This window comes from Psittacula echo (assembly GCF_963264785.1).
Source record: "Psittacula echo genome assembly, chromosome: 5".
In the NCBI taxonomy this organism is placed as follows: Eukaryota; Metazoa; Chordata; class Aves; order Psittaciformes; family Psittacidae; genus Psittacula; species Psittacula echo.
In genome coordinates, this window is record NC_137739.1 from 70,638,874 (window position 1) to 70,665,872 (window position 26,999).

The following is a 26,999-nucleotide window of genomic DNA, read 5'->3' on the forward strand; positions in this document are numbered from 1 at the left end:
CCCTCTTTTAAAGTTGTGATACTAAACCCCAAAGTTTGCTATGCTAACCTGAGACAGAGTGCTATCTTTAAGATTACTGTGATATACTTTCTGCATCTACTCAGTATTTTATCACCTTGCAAATTTAAGACAACTATAAAATAATCTTGCAAGTTTAAGACAACTTAACCTATAAAATAATCTATTTATTGCATTAAAGTATAAAGTGTGTTGCTTATAGTTTAGAAGTCCAAAAGAGTGCGTTTTGGTATAACTGAAGAGCCAAGGGCTGCTTCCTAAGTTGGTGGAGGCCCATTAAGATACTGCAGCATCAGATGCAAAGAACGGGCAAAATTGTTTGCCCTTGTGCAGCTGTAGTCTTCCTCAGAAGATGGAATTATACAAACCACTAGCAAAAGCAGTAGAAGGAACAACTGAAGTGGAAACGCTGCTCGTAATACACGGTAAAAGAAGTAGGGAGTCTGAGGAGTTGCTTGAGTAGGTTGTGGATGGCTTTCACCTCTGAACAGGAGATAAAAAGGAGTGGGGGTGGGGAGGGAAGAGAAAAAAAAAGGCACTTTAGAGTCTGAATTAAACAAATTGTTTAACCTGGTCTCTAGGGTTCGCCCTACCCTTCCAAGACGCAGGGCTGCCCATCTACAGGAAAATACACTAACTGTAACTAAGTGTGCAAGGCTGCTCAGTAGGAAGCCAGCTGCTGTTTTGGGCTTACTGTCCTTACTGCTGAAGAAGAAACATTCATTTGCCATAGCTTAGGTCACTGCATTTTTACCCTGTTTTCCGATACAAACTTAACTTTCCCCTGGAGACAAACAAACCACTCTAAGTACATATTAAAGTATAAAGGAAAGCCATCATTCAGATTGCTTAGCCTCTTCTCTCTCTTGGCATTACTGAGATACGTCCTTTGAGCAGGCCCTTATGTACTGGGGGTGAAGTTCTACCTTTGTCCTTCATGGTCTGTTTGTAAGTGTTGCTGTTAAGCGGCTCCAAGCTGCAAGTTTCTTTTTCCGGGGATACTAGTGGTATTAAAGGAGGTTTTACAACTGAAATATTCTCTCATTTGGCACAAAAAGTATTTTTTCAAGAGTAAAGACAAGCCAAGGTTGCACATTGGTGCAGAGGTCTAGGAACAGGAGTGCTAAAGGAAAGCATTCACCAAGATGCAACCCAGAGCTGGGCAGTAGACACTACAGGTAGGCAGAAATCACCTCTACCTGTACGTATGTCAACCTATGAAAATAGCTGCCCAGGTTTCTGCTGGCACTCAGCTCAGCTCTGTCTTTCTCACAATCCTTCAAGAGATCACAGAATGCTTTGGGTTGGAAAGGACCTTAAAGATCATGGGCAGGGTCACCTTCCACTGGACCAGGTCACTCAAAGCCCTGTCCAGCCTTGGCCTTGAACACCATCAGGGATGGGGCAAGCGAATATAAAATAATACCTTCTGCTGCTGCTTTTTCTGTCATCTGAAGCTCTCCGTATGGTGATCTGTTGAAAGAAATAGCTTTTAGTATCTAGGTTTCAGAAACTACAAAGAATTTCTCAAAGAAGATAGTTGTAAAATTTAAAGCCCTGTTGTAAATTCTGTAATAAGGTACATGCACCTAAAAGGTAAAATGATTACATTTCAGGAACCTTCAGGCTAAATGTCAAAATATGCTATATGCTGACAAGAAAATATTAGAAAAAAATACTTGCCTGTTTCACAGCAGGGTTGGATTTCTCTGTGACTTGATTACAGACCCCTGAGTCCAAGTCATCTGGAACTAGCAGCAATGCTCTGGTATCCTAAAAGGTAACCACGCAGTCTTCTTTAAAATGCATGTTCAAAACTCGTAACAGGTGAAGTGCAAAGAGCCATCCTTCACTGCCTCTCTGTGCGTGCACAGACAATTGCCTCTTTACATGTGCATAACCAGTGGTAAATGGATGCTCCAGTTCTCCAGCATAAACAAATATTTTACTATGCACAAGCCAAGAGAACTGTAATGGAGCAGATGTGTACAGGTATTAACTTGAAAATATCTTTTATCTGATAGCTCTCAGGATAAGCAATGTATTGCTATGAACTACAACTCCTATGCATTCATTACACACTCCTAGCTTGATACCTGGTACGGCTCATATAAGATAATTCAGGTTGGAAGGAGCGTCAGGAAGTTCATCTAGTCCCTGCTCAAAGCAAGGTCACTTATAAGACCAGACCAAAACCCTTATTCAAAGCTTCATTCTGTCTGCTCTTCAAATCCTTCAAGGATCGAGACTGTACAACATCTCTGGACAATCTGCTTCTATATTGTACTAACCTTGTGGTGCTGAAATTTTTCCTATAGCCAGACTTCATTATTCTTTTTTCCAGCTTATGAAGGTGTAAGTACTTAAGTTTAAAGTCAGACTTTTATAAATGCCTTTACTCTTAGTATGTTATTACTTTTCAGTATCAAAGATCCATGAACAAGTATTGAAACTTTGACTCACCAGATCTCCTTGTATAGTTTTTAAGTCACATGAAACCTGTTCAATAAGGTCTTTCAGTTTCCTCCCAATTACATGGACCTTCTCATCAGTTTCAAGGTCATCAACATTTGATTTAAGCAGCAGATAAGCAGTGAGTTCTTGACGCAAGTTTACTTTAAGCTGTTGTTCCAGCAGCTGTTTCTGTAGTTGCTTAGAACAAATAAAAACCAGTACAACAGACTTTTACTCTCAACTTTAAGGATGTTCTCATGGAGGAGCTCTAGAATGCTTTAAAGAACAACTCAACCTGCCTGAGAATCAGCAATACACAAGAATGACTATTACACCTACATATGAAATGAAGATCTCTTGAAGAGACTGGTTGTACCTGCTTGAACTAACAGAAATAATTCTAGTAGTAATTAATCCATAGCAAAGAGACATTAAATGCTTGAAATTGGAAGTCTTACACCAGAGTAAAGACTGTCCATGAGGAACTTAATCCATATTATTATTATGATGCAAAATTATGGAAAAAAACACCTCATATAGGCAATCTCTATGAAGAAATTTTCCTAATATCCAATCTAAACTTCCCAGCATTCATGCTGCTGACGGACCCCAAGAGTGCAAAGACAATGATAAAAAGCATGAGCATCTTGAAATCCCACTTCTCAGTACGCCATAACTTACCTTCAATTTCTTGACCCTTTGTTCCATGCTGACTTGAGTTGTCGGTTTTTGCAGCTTCTCCAGCTCTTCCTCCATTTTATTAAGCCAAGCAGAGATGTTGCTAAGATCTGAATTCAGCTGCTGCCACTGCTGCAATTTCTTTTTTATTTCAAGGTCACTTCTGAAGTCTTGAGCGTGGATGACCTCCTGCCTGTCAATAATGCCTACAAATGATAGAACAACAAATGTTTAAATCTTCAGTAAGGTGAAGAGTGCGTAAACATGATGCAAGGAGGTTTATGAGTAAATTATTCTCCAATCTACTCAAGGCCAAATAATTGCTACCAAGTACTACTGTTATCCAGACACAATTTTCTTGAGATTCTGCAAGTCTGTAAGTTTCATATTACTGATCAAGTTATCCACATAGTAATGCTACACATGATTTTAATCACATTAGTTGAAGATGTTTTAATTCAAATCTAAGGAGACAGAATTCAATGAGCCAAGCCACGATTTGGTAGACACCAAAATTCATCATGGGATAAAATATGATCCTTTAGGAGGATCCTAACAGCAGTTAGGACTCGGGTTTACGATTCATCAGTCCCACGCTAAAGGAGCTGCAGACACCACCTGTGTGTTCACTATTTCTGGAAGCCCATCTAAGCCCTTCTCAGAGGTTTTCCTGTCCATCCCATGTATGGGACTCAATCCTGGTCCATTTGGGACCTAACCTAAGTAACCTGGTGCATATAGCTGCAGTCTTCTTTTTAGCACTTGATTCACTTTTGTGATTGCAGTACAGATAAGTTATTACAATCTCAAGAACCTGAAACCAGGAATGAGGTCCTAAAAGGTTAAGAGAACCAGGTTGTTGGCCTATTTGGAAGAAAGGACTGCTGTGAAAAAGTGAAGAACAGAATACATTACCAGCTTTGTTAAAGCATTTCTGTAAATGGGAGCTGTAACATCTTGTCATATGGAGTACCAATAACTGAGAAAATTAACTACAGCAACCTTAATTTAGACAAAGAGATGCACTACTTTGGTTTGAAATATGATTAAAAGTCTGTGAAGTATTCAGTATGACACAGAAGTGAAATTGCTCCCATTCATTTCAACCAACAAAGAGAAAGAAGTATACTATGAGTGATAAAAATCTCAAATCTGGCAGAAAATGTAAAAGCTTAGAACAGCAAATACAGGTGGGATGGTACCAGGTGAGAAGGCAGCTCAGCAAATTTTAGCAAAATACATCAATTTAGAGGATATTGTTTTACTTCTGTTTTGTTCCCAAGACAAATATGTTGCCTTTGTGCCATCTCTGCTTTGTCTTACACAGTCACAGGACAAATACCCGAGCACCAAAGCCACTCCTAATACTCTGTACCTGACTGCTTCTCTGCAGCTGCTATATTCACAAGCTCTTGCTCAAACTGGGGTTCTTGATCGTTCATGTCAGGAGTCGTAATTTTCTCATTGTTGATGCTGCTGCTGCTTGCAGAGCTGAGCTGATTCACCTGGAATGACATTTTGGTAGGTGAGTCCTGCAGGTTAACAAGCTGTCAAAGGTCAAACTTAATTTCTGTTACTTTGGGGTGGCTGGGTGGTGCATCAGTTTTAGTACTGGGCTTCTGCATCTTTTTTAACAGTTTATTCTGGCTCTCCATGCCTTCTCAGTAAACAAACACATACCATAGTGACACTAATTATTACAAGACTGAGCATGGCAAATTAATTGTTTTTGCACTACATGTAGCAGACAATGTACATTTGTTGACTGTCTTTGTTTGATATTGGGTCTTGGCATTATTGACTAAGACTGGATTATTGACTGATAAAAACAACCAGATACCAGCACCATCTTGTGCTCGGAAGAGTGCTTACAACTGGTCCAGATCCACTGAGCCTGGCAGCTGCTGTCAAAGCCACAGCAGGCATCCAGCCACTAAGGCTAAGGTACCAATGAACCATAGCTATTTTGGCATATTTTTTAGTGCCAGAAGCAGATTAAGTGGTGAGTTGCATGTTAGAAAAGTACCCTTCAAATCAGTCTGCCTAGGAAAGGGAGATAGATACATCAGTAACTATCAAGGGAGGGTATTCGTTCAACACTCTCTCCTTTGGGGAGGTTAGATTCCCCTAGATTTTATGACAACAGCGAAATAAGTTCCTCCAGACACTGACTTTTATCAGGAGCCTAGCATGATTATTCCAAATTGCTTTAAAGAAGCTTCCCTAGCGAGTGGATAGATACTCTCACTGGTTACCTGAGCCACCAGAAATAATGTCTAAATTTGCATGAAGTGAACATTCCCCCTACGACTGATCTTTTCCTTAGTGCTGGCGGAGGGAAGAAGATGGAGTTACAGGAACAACAGACTGTGTAGTACAGGTTTAGTGCCCATACAGCTTCCAACTCACATAGTCTGGCTTATAGCGAGTACTTGTCTCTGGATCAGACAACACATTTCCAGCCACTTCTGCCTGTTTGTATTGGCGTTTCCTGTGGACTGGACTGTCTGGAGAACGCCAAGGATGAGCTTCTGAAACAGACTTTCCTGAAACAAATAAAACCAAACCCATACACTATGAGTGCAAAATCCCATCTCCACAAGGAAAATGTTGCTTTTTGTTGTTAGAAAGCGCTTTGAATAAAATGGCATCAACTTATGGCATAAAAATGACAGTTTTGCAGCTTTCCTTGCAAAGCATGCATATCTGCAAAACATGAACAGTGTTCTAAAGGTAATGAGATGAGAGCCATGCAGTTACGGGACATTCTGTTTTCTTCTGGAAAATGCTTAAACACATGTATGAGCATTCAAAAAAAATAAAAGGCTGCACTGTGGTTTTGGAAAGTTTGCATCCCAATAACACTATCACACATCTGCAACACGTCAGTAGGGACAATTATAGACATGTCCTGATTTGGGGAATGTTTGGTCTGGATTTAAAAGACAGGACACACTCAGTTCTGTCATGCACAAACCACAAAAAATACTTGCAGAGTTGGAACTACTGCCTTCAGTAATTATGCAATCAAAATTAGAAACAACCAAAAAAGTGATACTACCCAGAGCAAACCACCAAGAAAGTACCAAAAGACTTTGGATCAACACAAAGAAATGCACATTAACCACCTTGGCATTTACCAGGCAAAATCTAAATGGTATGTTCTTGACTGCTTTGTAATGTACATGTGAATACTGCAGCGTAAGAACACCATGACAGGATGAGACATGGTGTCCACACAAGGCAGGAAGTCAGACATTACGTATGAGAGAGGTTGAGGAATATAGCGTGCAGCACAGGGAGATTGCCATGTTCAGACACATGCATTAGCAGGTGCCTACCAGAAGATGCTTTCAAAGTTTTTGTGGTCATTTTAAGATATGCCTCAGGATTTTCAGTGATTTCTACATCTGAAAAAAGAATAATGTCATTTTCCTCACTATTTAATATTTTCCAACTATTAAGAACAACTGAAACAATGAAGGACAGCAAAGACAAAGAACAAAATAAGTTGGTACTATTTTCAAACAGTCTTAGAAAGTAAGATTTCTAAAACCCTTATGTTTCTGAAGATAAGCTTGGTTTAGACAATACCATTCCCTTCACCAAGACATCTAAGAGATGAGACCGCTCACATCTATTAACAGTACCTGAAAATGAACCAACAACGTGGGAGGAAGACCTCAATCCCCCTCCCTTCCCACACAGGGACAACCTGCAGTTGTCCATGTCAAAACAAACAGCTGGCAATTGGTTCTCACCTGACAGAGCACTGTAGTATGTCACTTCTTCTTCGTCTTCATGAGAGGAAGAACCTCCCACATCACCTGTGTGATCCCACTCTAGTGGGATGGAGTCAACACTGACGGGGGTTTCACAGCCTGATCTTTCATGACCCTGAGTAGGGGGCATAAGGTGGCAAATGGACTGTGTTGAATTGGGCCCCTCGCTGATGGCCTTCTTACACCAGGGATCATTCTGGATTTCTCTGGAGTCTTCTGGATCTGTCTCATTTTCAGAGGTGTCTCTGTCATCATCCAATCCCTAAAAATAAATAACAATTATTGCATATTAATAAGATTTAAAATAGATCTACGCTGCTTAATGAGCTAATGATTGAGCCACACGCTACTACAGGGGACTATTTTGTGGTCAGCTGCAGTAATCGAAGACCATGTGCCTAAAACTGAAGAGAAGCATCAGTTCTGCCTCCTTTCTCTTTAGCCAAAGCAATCCTCACATCAGCAGCAACCTCCCTTTTTTCACGACACTCAACCACCACCATAACATCCTTCTCTAGTTTGCAGAGAGAGGTACCCAGTTCCAAATAGGCAGCAATGAAATGATGCTCAGGTCAGGATGAACAGCTGCTCGTAGATGTTCATGTTACTTCCTCTACCTTGCTTTCCAATAGATGTTCTTTCTTTTTGAGCCAAAGCAAACTGAGAATCATCTAAATGTTCCCAGTGAGAAGAGTATACTGTTCTCCATTCAAGGTTATCCCAAGAAATTGGACAAACAGGTATTCTAAGCACATTCCTGAATTTAAAGAAAAAAAAGGTGATACTAAAACCACCAAAAAAGCCCTCAAACCACTACTGTAAAAATGTTAACCCTGTAAACTACTTCTATGCAATTATCCAGATTCTGCAGATGGAATCCCAGAAGGAGAGGTGTGAGGAGAAAAGACTGGTGACAAACGTTTAGCAAAGCTGGCAAAACTACTGAGTAGGTCCTGACACCTTTGAGCTCAAACCACTTGGTTAAGCTGCTAGGGATAAGCAATGAGCATTGCAGTTCAAACATCAAAATCTTCCCCAAGCATCAAAACAACTGTTGCTTCTTACAGGATGCCTTGAAGTCAGTCTCTGATGGAAGCGGGCAACTCGCCCAAACACTTCCTGACAGTATCGATGAAGTTCTTCCAATTCGTTCTCAATCACAGCAGCATCCAAAGGCTCACTCTTCTGAATCAGCTGCTCCCCAAAAACGATTAGCTGATCAATCTTATTGGTATTTAGTGTTATTTCCTGCTGGAAACCCTATTTGGAACACACAAGAAAAATAATTATTTCTGCAACACCCCTTTTTAGCTTAAGGTTTGGGTTTCTTTTTCCATTGCACTGAAAGAAAAGCAGCAATTGATATTTGGCAAATTCATTTGGCAAATATACTTTTACTCAAGAGGTCCAAAGGTCTGTTTTATTAGCAGGATTACAGTTCCAAATGAAGTGGCATTTTGCACCCATGTGTACTTCATTATAATTGCAGTGTCCTGGGCCTGCAGGGGATCATGGCAGAGGACCTCAGCTTATAAGAATTTATCCTTCTCTGCATTCTTCTCCTCAAGTAACAAAGAAGTTGTTTGCCTTGTTGGGCCTCCAGCCTCCACAGCAGTAAATCTACATCCCAAAAAGATTAACAGTGCAGGGAGAAAGAAAAAACGAGCACATGAACAGGTAGAAAAGAACTAGTATATTCTTTAGAATCACTGCACACACCTGCTGTCTTTCGGTTGGAAGTCCCAGCTACAAACAGTGCACTCAGAGGAGAGATCCTACCTTAATGCCAATTCAAAAAAACTTCTCATGAGAAAAAACCACCTGAATTTAGGAATGTAGCTTTTACTGTTAACCTGCATGTGGTCCTTTCCCAGAGAGATATCACTGCCATTGACACTCAGTGTTAGGAAAAATGGGCAGGATAGAACAGAGCTTGAACACTGAGTCTGAATTTAAATACTGTTTGATCTTGATTCACACAATAGGCCTTAACAAATGAGTGGTGTCTTAATACAAATATAGTCCTACAGAGATCTGTTGGCTATTGTGAAGTTCCAGAAAATAAGATGATTCTGTCAAGAGGGGGCAGCCCAATAGGATCAGCTGGGCTGCTGATATTAAACAACTACTTTATAAGGATACGTACATTTAACTGGCGCATTTTGTCATCAAAATTACTTTCTGAGAAGTGCTCCACATTTGTCAGCTGGAGGTCCATTTCTGTGAGCCAAACAAGGATGCTTTCTCTTGTCCCCTCAAACTCATCTCTCCGATTGGTGAAGTGCTGAATAGGAAGAAGCGAGCCAGGATTATAAAACTTCAGCTACTGAAAAAGGTGGTCATAGCAGCCCTCTGAAAACAGTGTTTTGTTTCAAAATTGCTGTTAACCTTAAGGGCTGTCGGGAAACAAACAGCAGCATGCCATGTATAAAAACTGCCCCTTTCATGTAGTGATGCTGGAACAAAGTGTCCTACGTTAGTACATTATTTGTATGAGAGAGACAGTAAAACTCAGGCAGAGCAAGATGTGCTTATAAAATTATATTCCTGCTTCCACACTGGCTATCTTCTCCCACATCATTATACCAGTGTAACAGTTATTTGGACTCAGGTTTAACATCTAATTTGTTCTAAATTTAGAAGACAGACAAAGGAAGCAAGTCCCATCATTAATTAAAGTGCTTAAAATTATAACATTGAAATTAGTAAAACAATGAAGAAGCTAGATCTCAGATGACCATGCCAGTGTAATTAATCATCATTTGGCATGGAAGCCAGGAGAAGCTCTCCCTGCTGCCATCTCCCACAAAAGCTAAAAGACATGCAGTTTGTGGTGCCCCATTTCTTCTCAGTGGATTTACTGTTCAGGAAAGGAATCACAGAACATCCCAAACTCTGACTGCACAGAGCAAACCTGTCAGCACGCTCACAGCCTCATTCACTGACTTCTGGAATCTAACAGTTTTGCCTGTCAATTGCTTGCAGCACTGCTATAATTACAAATCAGGGAGCGATAAGTTTTCCCCAGGGCACAGCACAGAATATCTGCTCGGAGATCAGTTTAACTGGACAAGCAGGACACTTCACTGATGTGTCACAAATACATTCTTCTGTGTAATACAACATTCCTCTGTCAGGCAGAAAGCACAGAAGAACAATGTGTTATAGTCTTCAACTACCAAGAGCCCATGGCAGGAGGGCTTGAACTAAACGATCTTAAGATCCTTTCCAACCCTAACTATTCTATGATTCTGTGATTTACCAAGGATATGTTTCCACCATATACTTGGTGAGACCTTTCTAGATCTCCTTTTGTACACTGGTAACTCAAGACAAAAAACATCACAAGGTAGTTGCTCCAGTATTTGCTTTGCCCTTGGGTAATTCCTACAGAAACTTGTAAGTGCTCCTCGCTCTCTCACCCCACCGTGCAATTACCTTGAGTCTCCTCAGAATAGCAGCGACTCGTTTCTGGAGATAATCCCAGCGCTGGTTGCCCTCGTGTACCATCTGCTTCAATTTGCTGGCTGAGTCCGTGCGGTTCTCACGGGCGAGGCGCCTGTACTGCTTATTGATTAGCTCCAACTGAGTGAGTCGTTCATGAACTTGTCTCTGGAATGCCTACAAGGTGAATCAAGGAAGTCAGCTCCCTTGTCAGTAAGAGAAAGGATCTGGATGATACTATTAATCACAAGAGATGATGATGCCCTCCCCCTTAAATCAGACTTTCTAACTACAAAATTAAATCCAGAGAAGGACCTGTATTTTCACTAATCTGCTCAGACTCAGGTCATTCGGAAAAGGAAAGAACAAAAAAATTCAACCCACAAACATCTCCAGCCTACAAAACATAAATATTTAACTTACGAGCAGGAACTTCTCTGTTTATAGTATTTGTTTCTCCACAAGAAAGAAAAATAATCTGAAGCCAAATAAATCAGCTAGACACCTAGCAACCACACAGTGGCCACATTATTTATGTTCTCTATGCCACCACTGCCTAACTGGTGTTTTTTCAGTGATCAAGACATTTCATATAGACATTAAGAATTCAGCAGTCTGGACATTCAGCCTGCTGCTGACCATGAAGAAATTAAGTTAAAAAATTCACCTCAAATTTCTTCAGCTCCTCCTTTGCATGTGTGTACAAAACCTCTGAGGAATTAGGCCTAGCTGCTATCCATTCAGATGATACGAGCCAATCTTCAAAGCGAGAATAGTCATCCAGAAACCTCTGCCATAGGCGCCAGGTTTCCTCGATTCTAAGATGTAAATGAAGGTGTAAAAATGGAAAGATTTTATCACAAGCCAACTATTAATTTGGAATTTTTTTTCTTTTTTCAAAATTCAGCTTGTGGCAAAAGCTACAGTGTTTGTTAAAAATGCTGCCACAGGCTTCTTCAGGAGGGGTAAGAAAAAGACTTACTTCATTCGCCTTTCCATAGACATGGCACATATGTTTCTCCACCGTCTGTCCAAACTCCTGGTAGTCTGCTGGATGGAGTCACACTCTGTCTCGTTAGCACATGCATCTGAATCATGTAGTAGGACTTCACAAATATTAAACACAGATTCCACCCCTGCGGTGTGTTGCTCTATGTCTCGTTGCAGATCCTGCCATTGGCAAAAGAATAGCTTGAGTAGAAGGAAACATGCATGGCTAGACTTCACACATACCCTTCCAAAATGCTGCAGAAGATGGAGAAAGACAATCTGTGTGTCAGGAAAAGCTTATCTAGCTTTAGAAAACAGACTTGCGGGATGAGCTGCGTAGATGACAGGCTGACAGGTCAGAAGAGAACTGCCACGCAAAAAGGGATTGTTCAGCTTTCATTTTTCAGTGAAAGTTCAATCTTCTCATTAACAGTCTGCACAATTTTAATGTGCATACAAAATCCAAACCTTACACATACCATAAACACAAAAAAGTAACCACATACTTACTAAATTTGACAGTGTAAGATGACAGTGCCTTGTATCAGCTTACTACCCTGCAAGACTCGACAGAGAACTCATAGAACAGTTCATGTACTTAGTGCCTATCTGATCACAGGCTGGTATCAAGAAACACAGCACACGAGTAGCTGGTGTTACATTGCTTTTCTTATCCCCTCTTGCAGAGTTCCTGTTTTGACAGACTATTTTAAAGGTTCTGGCAAAGACCCTTTGTCTAATCTACACTGCAGATTTCTTCTCCAGAGCCTGCATATCCATCATAGTCTCCAGCACTGTCTCATTCTGTACCTATATCTAGTCCTACCTATTCAATGTAATTGAATAACAGAAAAACAAAGCCTTATCTAAGTATTTCTTATTGAAAAGACAGCTCTGTACAATGCTAGCAACTGTAAATATTAATGAAATTACAGTGTTCACTATACTTCCATTTTTTCAACCCTTTTCTGGCTTTCCTAATGAAGGATACGAAGACTGTTGCTTGGATAACACTTATTCAAGCAACAGTCTTCTGTTGCTTGAATAACACTAGAACAACAAATACAAAGGAACATTTTTTTCTGACAACAGTGAACACGAAATCCCATTAAATGGTATTAGTGATTTCAGTGGGCAGATGAAGCCAAACTGGTGTTACTTTAGACTTACAAAACCAAAACAATATAAAGCAAACAAAAAAGCCGCAACACAGACACAGCTTGTAGTAATACAAAAAGAGGTGAAGGAAGGCCTTCCCAGAAGTCAACAAGATGCAAAGAGCTCAGAATCACCCAGTAGCAGTCTTCAGGGGTCTTACACGGGTACCTGAAAGTCGGGCTGAGCCATAAATGGTCAAAATTTGGCTTGCGGGATTCTGTGGTAATGTATAGCTTTAAGGAATGTGGAAGCCAAAATCTTTATACAGATGAGAGACTGCCAGAAGCACATCCAGCATAATTTTTGACAGCTTACTATGGATTTACAGCCATTTTCTGAGCAAGAGGCAGCAGTGTCTTTTTAACACAGGCTCTACCCTACTACTGGTACCAGAGAGACTCTACTGAATTCGTTAAATTGCACTGGATTTACAGCTGTATTAGTGAAAATAAGAATTTGGACCACAGATTACAAATCCACTCTACTTGCACTGTGGTAATGTTGCTGACACAATCTCACTACTTTCAGTCATGCCTGGGTTCATAGAATAACCCTAGTCAGAATCCTCACCATTTTCCAAGGTGTTATTCCAAATGACTCGACTGTATTATGGTGAAACAAACACAGCAAACTAAGTAATGGAGCCAGGAACATACATTGAGCCCAAAAAGGTGCTTTTCCTTCCAACTCTGCACAGCATTGCCCAGAGAGCTTAAACAGACTACATGCTACTGCTAGACATCTGCATGACCAGAACAGCTTTGAAATCTTAAAATTAATACTATTAACATTTTACTCTTCATCCTTTAATTGAACAAACATGCTATAAAACATCTCTGTGGATGCACAATGCTTTTGAATGTCATTATTCAAGACTGAACAGGTAAAGTTTTTCCAGTCATGGATGTCAAATAAAAGAAGCCTGCAGGGCATATTTCTCACCATCATTCTGCTCTTGCTGAAATAATTGTTGGATGTAACTGGGGAAGATCCTTTTACTTATCACATTCAGATAAAGCTTTCTCTATTGCAGAGCAAAAGAGGCTTTTTGTGGTGTTTGGTTTGTTTTTTTTTTAACTGTGGTCTTTTTAATCAGCATAGTCTTCTCATACTCAGTCTGCTAAAATTTTTCAGCAGGAGTTTATAGGCGCTCAGAGGTGTGTTCGGAACAATCCAAACAACAAAGCAGTAAGTAGCTTTGAGCAGCAAATGATGGCTCTTAACAGCGAGCTGAAGCTTGAACACTCATAATAAAAACAGTTCAAACACAATTCCTTTGTGCTTAACATTCTTCTCAACCTGGCAGTTTATCACAGCCTTTGAGAATGCAAAAGGTTTGGATGGGGAGAATATATTTTCTTGTTCTTTATACAACCATTCATAATGCAGGGTGAAACCACTAGAGGCACTGGACCAAGGCTTCTGGTGTGTGACCAGCTCCTGCAGTGGAGCTGGTGGGAGCCATCTCAACTCCTGTTGCAGAGGAGCTGGCCTTTCCCATGATGTATGGGACACGAATACATGGACAGCCATCAACCACGGAACACAGCCCTCAGGTCTGGGTCACTTAGGGATCTTTCCTTAGACATGAAAGCAGCAGCCAGAGGAAAAGATAGGAATGACGAGAAGAACACCCATAGGTGTTCTTAAAGGCAGATGCCATAAAGCTTCCATGCTTGACAGCTTTGATCTTGATCCTTGGTTTTAGGGCAAATACTCTTGTTTAACCCAAGGGCAAGATTACAGGCTGTTCTCAGCCTTCCCACAGAGGCACTTTGACCTGGAGCAGACTTACAGCACAACCCTGAGAAAAGGCTGCCTCCACCAGCAAGTCTGTGCTTTGGAGAAGTTTCGTTTCTTTTCTTCCTGGCTGCTAAAGACACATTTATTCCAGGACTATCCAAAACATCTCACACTTCCACTTGGCTGGATACCTGGCACATTCAGCTGTGTCCAACCCTTGCCATCTCCAGCATTTAGAACTAGGACAGATCCTGAAGATCTCCCTGGTAAGCCACTGTCTCGGACAAATGCCTACACACACTCAACCAGCACTCAGCGGTGCTAGGTTGCTTCACACTTATGCCTCTGCAGGATTCATGCACCATCTCACCCAACCCTGAGGTGATCATCAGAGGCCTGCTTACTGGATCAGGCCTCAGTCAAAGGTGTGTTTGCACAAGTCCACCCTCCAAAACATCCTTCTTTGTCAAGCTTGCTCTGTTGCCTGCAAGTAGTGGAAGAGAACTGAGCTAGCGAGGGCAATATATCAATATCAAATCAGCACTTAAATCTGTCACAGCTAGTTTGCAGGAGACCTGGCATTCATGCCTTGTCAGCCTAAATCATCCTCATGTATTTTGTCCACTGCCTGTGCCCTGCCTATCCGTTATGAAACCTGCTGTACTTAACTGAGCAAATGTAAAAATGCTTTTGTTTGTATTTTCCATGTTTTCCTTGGGTGGAGAGGAGGAGAAGTGGGGGGATAAGTCAACAATATACTGAAATTACAGCAAGCAAATGAAATTTTCCATGTAATGCATCTTGGCAGGAATATGCCATGAAAAGCAAACAGTTAGAAGGCCTTGCTAAAGAAAAGAAACAGGTGATTTTAAACCAGGATCAATGTAATAAGCAGCATTTTGTCTCATTTATTCTGGCTGCTGCTATTTCCTACCTGCTGTTCTGCCAGTCTCTTCTGGATTTCTTGGTCATCACAGATGTCATAAATCACAGGCTTGGAAAGCTCAGACTCAATCTGGGCCAACCAGGTGCGAAGGTTACTCATGTTTTTGTCCAACAGCTGCATAAATTCAAATGTCTCCTTCAGTTTCTTCACCCTATGCAGACCAGTAAGAACACGTCGTTACAAAGATCTGCAATAAATGGAAATGATGTTAGCAGAAGGTGATGACAGGCATGGCTTTATGAAGCACTTACTGTTGCACCAATCTGTTGCCTGTAAATCAGGAGCCATGTTTTTGTCAAAATCTACCTAAACTGGCTCAGCAGGGCCCTGCTCTACAGCTGCAGGAAGCTCTTGTGTGAATTCTTTAATGAAACTATATGAGCAAAGTGAATTTTCACATGCTAGTTAGCTCTTCAGTCAGCTCCCAGACATTTGTTTCAGTGGGAGTTTGTACCATAGCATGTCACAGTTAAACTAAAATGGGTATCTACGGTCTGATTTTCCTGCTGTGAATTATATCCAGTGTCTTCTTCAGTAACCAACAGGCCCACTCTAATCAGCAAGGCACTGCTCTGCCAATGGAGTCAGAATTTTCCCGAAGCACAGGTCCAACACCCTGGTCAAATGGACGCTGACCAGAGAGGAGAAGGCCTGAACTTACAACGCCACAACGTTATAGCTCTTCTAAGTAACATGCTGAAATGTGTGGAGATGTACCAGGCTTTCCTGGTGGGTGAAAATGAAGAAAGAAAAAACCCCAAACAATCCTGAAGAGGAAGAACATCCAAGCACTAGAGAGAGTTGTGCAGGAGACAAGCAAATGAACCATTGCGACCATTTACTTTTCTTACAGCTGTTTGTAGCACAGGTCTCAAACTGCAGACAAGCTTTTCTTTATTCCCAGCCTTTATAGTATATTCCCTGTCAAAACCCCTTACCAGTCCCTTAAGTTATCAGAGTAGCATGTTTGTACATTTTGTACAACCCCATGTGTTGGAAGAATATCTGTTAAACTACCTCAGTGCTCTCAAATCTTTCCTTGAAATTCTCATTTATTGCAATTCCAAACAAAAATCACTAAAAAGCACAACAGTGGGATGACACTTCTCTCTTCTGACTTCAGATTGGTATCAGAGCTTGCCATCTAGACTTTGTAGTGAATAGAGAAAAAAATATGATAACCTAGATCACGATTTCCATCAGACCTGTACTAAACATCCAAATCACCAGATGAGATGAACAGTACCAAGAAGCATGTACTTGTCTCCATGAACTGTAATGGTCTACCCTGCAGTGCTATAAACATGAACACTGCAGATGCTAAGTCAGGTGAAATCATTCCATGCTTGCCTTAGGGAGAACCCACTTCTAAGCCAGCATTGCTTCACTGCGCTGTTCTGGCTGCTTGCATCCCTCTGATGTATAGTTCTGTCCCTATGCCTTGGGAGGGATTTTTGGACCTTGCATGTAATTTTTAAAATGCAGATTCCTGAGTTAAACCCTCAGTTACTGCCTAGTCTAGCAACTACCCAGATTAGCCTCATTATCTAAGTGCAGGACAAAAAGAATGCACTGTGAAAAGGCCAAAACATTCTCCATTAATTAGCCTCCTCTGCTGGGAACTATCACTAGGGGTCTGAGATGAACCTTAACACACTTGGCAACACCAGTGTTGTGCAGGCTAGGTCTGGAGCATCATGGGGGGATGTAAACTCATCTAATGCAGTGAGGGATTACACCAAGACAGCAGTGTCCTGGCAGGGTACCTGGATGCTGGTACTGCCCTTCTTTGCAAGAAAAATTCATTTTCTGGCCCACCATCCTGCCTGCTGCCAAACTATTCTAGAAAGTTTTAGGGGAGAGGGATCCAAACTGCCTGTAACAGAGTGGCTTTTGCAGGTGCCTATTGCAGAATATGATACAAAGACAGAAGAAATACAGGACAGCTAATTCATAACAAATACGTCACTTGCTAAGCAACAACCCATCTTATTAGCAACCTGAAGGTAATCAAAGAGGATACATACATCAGCTAGACCTGATTTAAGGTAAAGCACTTAGGGAGATGTGGGAAATGATCCTGCTGGATTTCTTCAGCCCTATTAGTTATTGTGAAGGTACTGAGTAAGGCCAGCAAATTTGGAGTCTCATGGATTCGCGGCATGGGAGGCACCTTCCCCTGCCTCTTGTCCTAAAAGGACGAGTAAGTACTTTCAGTTGTTTTACAAGGAGGGTGAGAAGAGCACAGTGCTACAGTAGGACTCCTGGCAAGTATTTAGCAACTCTGCACACTCTAAAACATAAAATTAGTCTTGTCTGATTGATGCAACCCTGCAAGCCAGCCTGAAGAATTTGACAGAAGTCCATGGTCCACTTTGTTCCTTGCAACCACAAAGCCATTGATACTGGTATAAAGGGCAAAGCAGCTGCTTCTGCTCCTGTGCACTGACAGTGCTTTCTACTGCTGCAGCTGACAAGAGAGGAAGCCAGTGGACAAGAAAGGCATTTAGCTGCTCTCACTTTCCTTAACAAGCTCTTTTCAGAGCTTTGCTCCCAAGTTCAAGCCTGCATGCAGAATGCATCTGGCTCCCAAGCAAACAGCTGCTATATAAATCTTCCTGCTCCTGGCTCTGCTTCTATTAAGTAGTGCTCAATGAACATGTCATACTCTGGTAACTGTAACTGCACTTTCTTGTGCTATCATGGGCTGGCAGTAATTTACCTGGGAGAACAAATTCTTTCTCCACTCTATCCCTTGCTTCTGCCCTACCAGTCATTTTAGATCCAGTTGGTTATGATGCTCAACAGGGCCTGTGACTCCCCAGAGTATGTGGCCCACCAAAGACAGGTGACTCGGGAACTGTTCTCCCTGGAGAGATGTAATGATACAGGCTCTGTACTGAGCACTGAAGGGAAGAAGCACTAGAAGAACCAGGCCTGTGGAAAAGTCTGAGCCAAACACCTACGCTGTTGCATTGTTAACTTTGCACGACTTCAGGCCAGTCAGAAGGAAAGCAAGGCTCCATTGCTGAGCTGTCCCTCCCTGGCTGTATCCAGTGACAATTTATTCATTGCACATTCTGTGACATTCCTCACTAGTGCTTTGGATATGTCTCTCTGGTGAACTGCAAGAGATGAACGTGTTGGGACCATCTGATGCCACAGCTGACCTACTGAGACAACAGTTTACTGTGCTTAGTATCATCCCTGCTTCCCCGTCTGTACTCCCTTCTCTGTATCCACTTCTTTGCCATCATAAAGCCGCATTACAAAAAAACTCAGGGGTTGCAAGATATCTTCCTTCAGTCTGCATATTGGATAACAGGTAGGTGAAAGTAGCAAAGGAAGAAAAACAAAGCAATATTAGATTATAAATAAATTTCTCTATGACTGACAGCACATGGAATAAATTAAAAAGCAAGAGTTTTAGAACCCAAGTGGGGGGTTTGCACCAAAAGAATCCCCAAGAGTATTATTTTCGCTTAGGCATCACTCTAAAATCCAAGTTACTGATACATAAACAGGTTGGGCTTTATCTACTAGTGTTACTAGAAGCAACAGTATCAAAGACAGCAACACTGTTGGTATTGCAACCTTGTATTTACTTTCTAGCAATCGCCATTACAGACACCCTTTGTAATTTAGTAATTTAATCTGTTACATATTCTGGATAGAATATGCCATTTGTCAGTACATTTAACTGTCAGTCATTTAACCACCCTCAGTGTTCTAAATCATTAATCTCAAACGAGCTAAGCAGCCAGAGAAGAATAAAACCCTAACAGAAGTTCACACTAGTGCAGTGTGTTGATAGGAAGGCAGCCATGTCCAGAAGCTCACACTGGCTGATCTGCTCTTGCTGCAGTCAGCAAAGAGCCCAAGGTAAGGGGGTAGGGTTCTACACTGAAGCAACAGAAGTCACAGGAAACTGCAAGTTGTCTGGCTACAGCTCAAAGAAAAACGGAAAACACACTAATTACAATCACAAAAGTATTTCCCAACAACCATTCTCAGCTGCATTTTGCACACTGTCAGCATTCTTGCAAATTATCTGCTCTTTGCATGAAAGAAACCTCATCAGCTCATCTAAGATACATCCTGAAGGGACTATTTGTTCAGAAAGACAGGTCTCCTGGGAGCTTTGGAGGGGGGGCACACTGCAAGCCTCCAAGCCTGGGGGAAAAAGCTCCCCCCACGTCCAGGTAAAAAATCACCCAACACATACTGAATCAAGAGAAATAAAAGTTCAAGTGCAGCAGCTCAAGGAAACAGCTCCTCCCAGTTACCCAGAAGTTGAAGAGGCTGCCACCATTGTTGTTTGAATTCTTCCTCTACAGTCTTATTCTCAAGTTACTTGGTCAAACAGGCAAAACTGACTTATTATTGAATAAAGGACTACCCACTTACCGTTGACTTCCCAATGAGAACCCACCATCCAACATGCCCCCAGAAGAAAAAAAAACCAACCCCACAACAAAAAACAACCAGAAAACCAAACAAAAAAACAACTGAAAAACTCTTAACAAATATCACCACAAATCTAAAAACCTCAACAAACTCAAACATCTGTTGTACTTCGCAATGGGCCCAGCTTAAAAGATATCCTGATTCAAAACAGTGTTTGGACACATGCATAAGATGCCTGGAATAAGCAAAAAAAAAGCCAGTTTCTAAATGTCTTAATCTTTACACCAAAATATAAATGGCAGAAAAAGAACAAAATTAGTAGATTATAACTAAAAGCTGGCTGCAAAAGTGAACAGAAGGACTAACTGACCTGACTCAAGATTGGATTTGAATCTTAATACCCTCCATGAAGTTGTCAGCATTGGGTTACAAGAGAAATGCGTTAAGCTGCTTCAGGCTGAATCACTGCACAGCCCCACAAATACACAGAATATTTTGTAGGAACTACTCAGGAAGTATATAGGAGTAGAAGGCACTTCCAAGGTTCACTGAAATGTATTCACACAAAGAAAGAATTGCAAAATGCCTGGCAATTGCATTGCATTAGTTGTCAAAATGCTGCATTCAAAGGCACAGGGAAGCTCAAATAAGGTAAAAAGTAACATTTAAATTTTAGCGCCTGATGAAAAACATCCTGACATATATTCCAAACTCCCCTTCACAAGCATAAATGTCTTCAGAAGAAGATACCACATACATTTTTTTTTTAACCGCAGAGGAGCTGAACTTGCCCTGCCAGCTGATAGGATTGTTTACCATCCCATGAAGCAAATGAGATGCACAGACCAGGAAACCTTTGTTTAGTAAGCTGCCGGGTGAGCTTAACCATATGAGGGACAAAAGACCTGATCTGGAGAGGTGATGTCAAAGGCAAATTTTGGGCCTTCATATAAAATGCAAGGCTGTTTCTTTGTACAGCACGAGGCCCCAGTACAATGACAGGAAGCCCCAGTGTTTGTGGGCTGTGTTAGTACAGTAAGCAGAGCAAAAAGCAGCAGTGCCGGAGGAGGCTTTTCTCATGTTACCCTGCCAGGGAGCCCAAAAGGTTGTCGCAGCCCTCCACTGCCGTGGGTGCAAAGCCCCTAAACACAGCTGATTTTAAGCGAGAAGTCTGAGCACGATTCTTCCTGCTAACATGCCGCATCTCCCGCTCATCCACTTGTCCAAGGCGAATCGCAGGGAGCCACTGGCGCATCGGTGCCCTCCCCCCCTGCTGCCAAGGCCAGACCCGCTGCGCCAGCAATGCCTGCTCCAACTAAGCCCACCGCGACCGCACCCGCAGCCGCCTACCAACATGGCACTTACGGTTTGCAAGAGAAAACCATTCCTCAGCTTGCAAATCCCAAGCTGCAAGGGGGACCAACCGTCTGTGCGACCACGGCAGGCATGGAAGAGGAAACCCCTCCTCCACAGATGCCCTATTTATTCATCGCTTTAGCATCGCGTGTCGGGGGGGAGGCTCGCCCGTCATCCTCCTCCCCGACCCCCGAGGTGGGGAGACACTAGCTCTCCCCAGTTTTAACCCCTGCATTTTGGGTTGGTATTTTACCTGGCAAATGGCCGCATCCCTTCTCAGAACAAAGCCACGAGAGCTTTATTCTGACACAAGAGAATTAGCACAGGAGGAAACGCAGCTGAGCGGCTGCCTGCAGCTGGCGACAAAAAGGTTGCACGCTGGAGGCTTCGGCACTGAAAAAGGTAGATGTGGTCCTCATTCTTGTGCGAGAGAGGGACTGGAGCCTCGGACCCGGATGATTTGCAGCAGAGTCAATTTGAAGCGAGCCCAAAACACCACGAGAAAATGTATATCCACACACAGGCACCACGCACATAGATATATCCTTACTTCCCCTGCGCTTTGCTCTCACGCCTTTACCACTGTATTCCAGGTATTTAAGCATGAATTAAATCTCCCACACACTAACCTGTCCTCTCTTTAACCTTCCAGTGTAGGCAGAAGGCCTCCAGTGCAAGTAGCTTGTTATACTGGAGGACAAAATAACCCCTAATCTTCATTTATGTCATCATTCATTTGTGAAAAACACGATGTCATGATTTGTGTTATGACTGCCAGAGACCATGGGGTGGGAAAAAAAGGCGGAAGTCAGAGAACCTTGGATTAAAAGTCACTCCCCACCCAGGCAGTATCAGGGAAAAAATAAAGAAGCTATGATAATCCCACCAAAAATGCAAAGGTTTTTCAGTATTCGGGTAATTTTCCACAGACCTGTACTGGCTTGCCAATCACTCATTCAATACATGGCAAGACAAAAAGTGCCTGGGAAGACCCTGCACACCACTGAGAGAGCTTGAGACATTTGCACAGGTAAATCATGCCCAGTCACTTGGCAGTTTAACCTGATTATGGCCTGGGGAGGTTCAAAAACACATTCAAAATGGTAAATCTCGAAAATGGTGAAATAACGCCTGCAGCTTGACAGGCAGGCACTGGGAATGGTGGAAGCATGCAGGAGACAAGGACTGCCCTTGCACAGCCAGCTTGCCCTGCTCCTGGCACACCTCGGCACACATTGCATAACCAAAATAAGCCCAACCATCCTGCCTAATAAGATAATGAATTCTGTCACAGGTTTTGCACTGAAGAGAAGCATAATCCCTAAAGGACAGGGAGCCTGGAGAACACTGAAAGAAATCAAGCACTTTGCAAGTGAGACTTCAACTGTCCAGATTTTTTTTTTTTTTTTTTTACCAAAATAAATACAAGGATGAGATTTTTACAGTGGTACTGACACAAACCAGCACAACTCTGCTGAACATGGCTGTTAACGTTCACCTGGGTGCCTCCCTGCAGCATACTTTGCTTCCCTTGCCATACAATACTGATCTGCAGCAATTCAAAAGACCTTTGAACTGACTGTGAGCTGCAGCAGGGTAAGACAACACACCAGCACGTGGTGCCTGAGTGTTTGCCCTGCCAAAGGGTAATAAGCAATGTGGTGGAAAATAAATAGAAAGACCAGCCAAGAGGCACTGTGAACTTGCTTGCTCTCTGTGCCTACCAAGCTGAAGCCAGCTGCTGCTGGAGTGGCAGCCCAGCTGCAGTACACTGCACGGAGAATGGGTAGGCACAGAGGAATAGCTATATAGATAAAACCTCCATGGAGCCCTTGCACAGCTCAAAGTGGTGTCACTGGGGAACTTCAATTCCATACCATTTTACTGCAACCTGCAGTTTCAGGCTGTTCGGGAATTTCAGCTAGGGTATGCAGGAAAACAGCTGAAAACACCACGAATCTCCCAAGTGGGAAGGAAGCGGCTGACTTTGGTTGTGGCAATTTAAGATTCCTGGATACTGCAACGACGGCTGGCAGCTTCTAAACACTAGTTGCTGAGGATTAACATTTAACAGAACGAGCAGGCACATTTGGCCTTGCTGGCTCCCCTGTGTTTTCACGCTCACATTCATGGGTCATTTGAACCCATTCCTGCTATGTACACACAAAATGTGCCTTTCTCTACAAGGCTGAAAACATGGACCAGACCCACCAGGTAAAGAAAACCCATCAGAGAGTTCCCACAGCCAGAACAGCTGAGAAATGGCATCCCCCATCCACAGCTTAGCAGCAGTGGGAAGAGCTGACAGATGCCTTGAGGTACAGAAATGCAACATGTGTTACTGTAAAGACAATATTGCAGACCCAACTCTGCTGGAGGAAGCCCCTGATGAAGCTGGTAGCTTTCATGAAGGCTCAAGCAAAATCCCAGCACACTGCACTACGCCAGGCAGTGCACACGTCCTCCCATAACACATGGATGTTCCTCCAGCCTGCCAGCAGGCACTATGCAAACATCAACACAGAAGGCAAACACTTCCCCATGAGGCTGGGAAGCTGGTATCAGTGGTGAATGGGCCAGGGAAGCACATTGAGGAACACGGCCATGCACACCACAGTTCCTCAGCAATTCTTGCCCATTACTTCATGGCTGGGAATGTAAATCCTATTCAAAGGGTTTTGGCTGTCTACCACCTCCATGTAGCATGTGCACTCCTTCTCCTACCGTTTCAGGCCTTCACCCAAGTGCATACCAAGCGTGCAGCAGTTTCTTCTGACAGAGTGCTGCTACGAGGTTGGTGACAAGAGAACAAAAGAGGTTTGCTGTGTCCATTCTTACATATAGCCCAATGCTCCCTTTCTGCCTGTTAGTATGTTTGCATTCCTGCTCTGTCAACAGAGACTTCATAAGAAGTCTCCGCTGGTAAGAGTATCTTGCAAGCTGAGCAGAAATTCATTTGTTCTCTTTTCCAGGCATGCCAATGTCTTGATGGTTACTTTATCCCAATGAGAATTAACATTTTGAGACTTTCAAGTTTGCACCAAGCCACCCTCTGGCTGCAGCACATGCAGCAAAGCTTCTGTCACCACACAAGCCAAGCACAGGCATATACTGGAAGTGTTAAGTCCTGCAAGTGCCACCATATGGCAAATCTGAACTTGTCACCATGAACTATGAGAATCACTTCAGGAACTAAATGGAGAGCTCATCTAATCTGTCCATCTGTCCCAGGACATTTATTGGTTTAAAAAGGTGAAATAAACTGGAGGAATGCTCTGTATTGATACATTGGCTCAAGAATGGTTTGGTTTCACGTTTGTTATCATACAGCCATACACTGCGCTATAGAGAAGATAAAATGTTAGTCAAGGTTTCCGGGTCGGTCATGGAGACATCAGAAACCACAGAATTGATATTAGCTATAAATCTCATTTAGACTCCATTATGGATACAAATTATTTTATACTCCTCCCACCTTCTCATTTCACAGCACATGGAGGTGCTGTGAAAATAAGTTTCTACAAGTAGCTTCTTCAGGACCAAGACAAGATTGCCTCCCTGTCACAGTCAAAATCAATCATTTCTCTCCAGGCAGCATTCTCCCACCTCAGTTGCCTCAAAGCTTCCACAGCCCTCTGGTAGTCCTGCCCTGAAGCATCTTCTCCATCTCTTTCATCCTCCCCAAGAAATGAAGCAGTGCCCAGTATGCCTCTACAGCAGCAGTTGTGCAATGCTGCAATTTCTCTTCTGCCAGACAGCAGTGGTTTCACAGCCCCTGTACCATGTCCCACAAGCTCTGAGCTCCCTGAAGCCCACCCATTCTATCCACTGTATGGAACTGGTGACTGGATTTTTGAGATGGTGTGAGGCTGTCTGGACTGTGACGCCTCATGCAATAGGACCAACATTATATTCTGCCACCACTCTATTTTCATGAGCTTTTTCAACACAACTTAACTACAATTTTTTTTTTTTAATTTTTTTGCAAAAGCAAATTGAAAAAGGAGACAGTTTGTCAGCATGGGACATTACAATCCATGCTCACAGCTCATCTTGCCTCCAGCCCAAGGCTCCTTTGCTCTGCTCTGCTCCCACAAGAGGCTCAACTTATGGCACACCAGTGATCGGTAGAACTGCTGCCTCCTCCCCAGTATTTGAACTTAAGAAAGGCTACCCAAAAGCACAGGAAGATGATCCTCCCAAGTACCCCAAAGCATACCTGTGACTGAGGTGTAAATTCCAGTCAACTGAAGCCTAATTTAATTCCTTCAAACCACCACTAAAGCAGGGATTTTGAAACAAAAGGTTGGAAGGTTGTAAACAAGGCAAAATAAACCTTAAGGACCATACACAGATTCTATTGTGAGTGTCCAGCCCGAAAATAAGTGATGACTGAGGAGCTGAGAACAGTTGATCTGCAAGCCAAGCCCAAGCAAGATGGATTAGGTGAGGAAGGAGATGTGCTACACTCATGCTGCAAAGTGCTGAACCTCCATGAGTATTAAATCCAAGAGGACCAGCAGAGCCAATGCGCTGCCTGATAACCTAGGACCACTGAGGGAGCTGCTTCAAACCATAATTTGTCAAGTCCTTTCAAGTTCATTACTCTGGCCCTGAGCACAAAGTTGGTGGAAATCACAAGTAGAAACTGGCATGTTCCAGACCTTTTTTGGGATTAAGAACATGGGAACAAGCATAAAGCATCACAACAACTCTCCAAGAGCTGCAACATCCATTTATATATCCAATACTGGGAGCTGTGTTGATGCTCTAGGCAAATCCGCATTAATGTACCTCAAAGCACCACCATACACTTGTCTGAAGGTAAAGATTAAGACATCCCAGGTAGACAAACAAGTGCTCTGCTGCCACAGACTACTTGAGTAAGACTGACAGATCTCTCTTTAAATATTCTATCAGTCCCTTAGCACATTTTCCTAAAGATTACTAGAAATGTGTCATGTTTACCTCAATTTTAAAATGGCGCATTTTGATCTGCATTTTAAAATTGCTACAATTCAAAACCAACACACAGCAGAACATGATCATAAAAGTGCTTGAAAAGTGACATGTTACCCTAATACCAGAACAGAAAAACTGCTGTTATAAAAGAGAGGCTTTCTTTCCTACGTCATATCAAACACAAAGACACCTAGAGACAACTGTTGCAAGACTATATGCTAAGTGTTAGATCTTAAGAAGACAGCTTCTGTGCTTAACTATTCACAGCTCATGTGTCACTCTTCATTCAGATCTCATTCTTGATTAAGATCCAGCACACTCAGCAGTACACTGTCACAGCACAACCACTCGCCTTATCTGTCCCAAAAGCTAACTAAGCAAGAGAGTGTCTGAGGGTTCAGAGAGGGTGGTTACAGGCAAAGCAAAACCTTCAGAGAGAAGTTTAAACCAACACTAACTTGATGTTAACCTTACTATTTCTGGCTTACTAATAAACCCAGACAGGCCATGGGATCCAGCATCCTCCTCTCAAGCTGTGATAAAACCCCAGACATAACAGTGAAATGGCATCATCTCACCAAGGCTAATACTAAAATGATCATGATGTTCTTAGTTCTGTCAATTATAATAAAAATGTTAAATCCTTTAAAAAGAGGTTATTGCTTAGACAATGCTGTTTTTTGTTTTAATTTCAACTGACAGTATTTTCCATTTCATGATCATGCAGAAAATCCTGAATTTGAAAAACAAACTCATGGCATGGTCTTCCAGTTGCTTTTAGGAAAGAGACTGAGTAAACAAATAGCACTAATATTAAATGAAATTTCATACACTTTTGAATGTAAGAAAGGAACATTATCAATATATAAATATGGCTGACTATAGAGGTAGGCCAGGAGTCTATCTCAAATTTCTCTGCATTCAGACATAGGGTGAAATACAGGCTTGTCTTAAAACAGGAGACTTTCCTAAGAGCCACAATGAACTCTTACCACACTGCCTTAAAATTAAGCTGCAATTCCAACACATGCAACAAAGAAATCACTTTGACTCTTCTTTTT

The 26,999-nt window shown here is 42.3% G+C and overlaps 1 protein-coding gene across 1 annotated transcript in view; it reads right to left on the bottom strand.

The window, feature by feature from the left end:
- Positions 1-275: 275 nt before the first annotated feature.
- SYNE2 (spectrin repeat containing nuclear envelope protein 2) overlaps positions 276-26,999 on the bottom strand; it is a gene marked incomplete at both ends in the record, with an annotated part of 167,744 nt that continues 141,020 nt past the window's right edge. Inside the window, 15 exon segments of the mRNA XM_080618232.1 lie at positions 276-501; positions 1,445-1,491; positions 1,702-1,791; positions 2,482-2,670; positions 3,154-3,356; positions 4,526-4,655; positions 5,560-5,696; positions 6,492-6,560; positions 6,912-7,194; positions 7,998-8,192; positions 9,079-9,216; positions 10,371-10,553; positions 11,044-11,194; positions 11,359-11,546; positions 15,202-15,364. Coding sequence (XP_080474358.1) covers positions 276-501; positions 1,445-1,491; positions 1,702-1,791; positions 2,482-2,670; positions 3,154-3,356; positions 4,526-4,655; positions 5,560-5,696; positions 6,492-6,560; positions 6,912-7,194; positions 7,998-8,192; positions 9,079-9,216; positions 10,371-10,553; positions 11,044-11,194; positions 11,359-11,546; positions 15,202-15,364 — 2,392 coding nt within the window.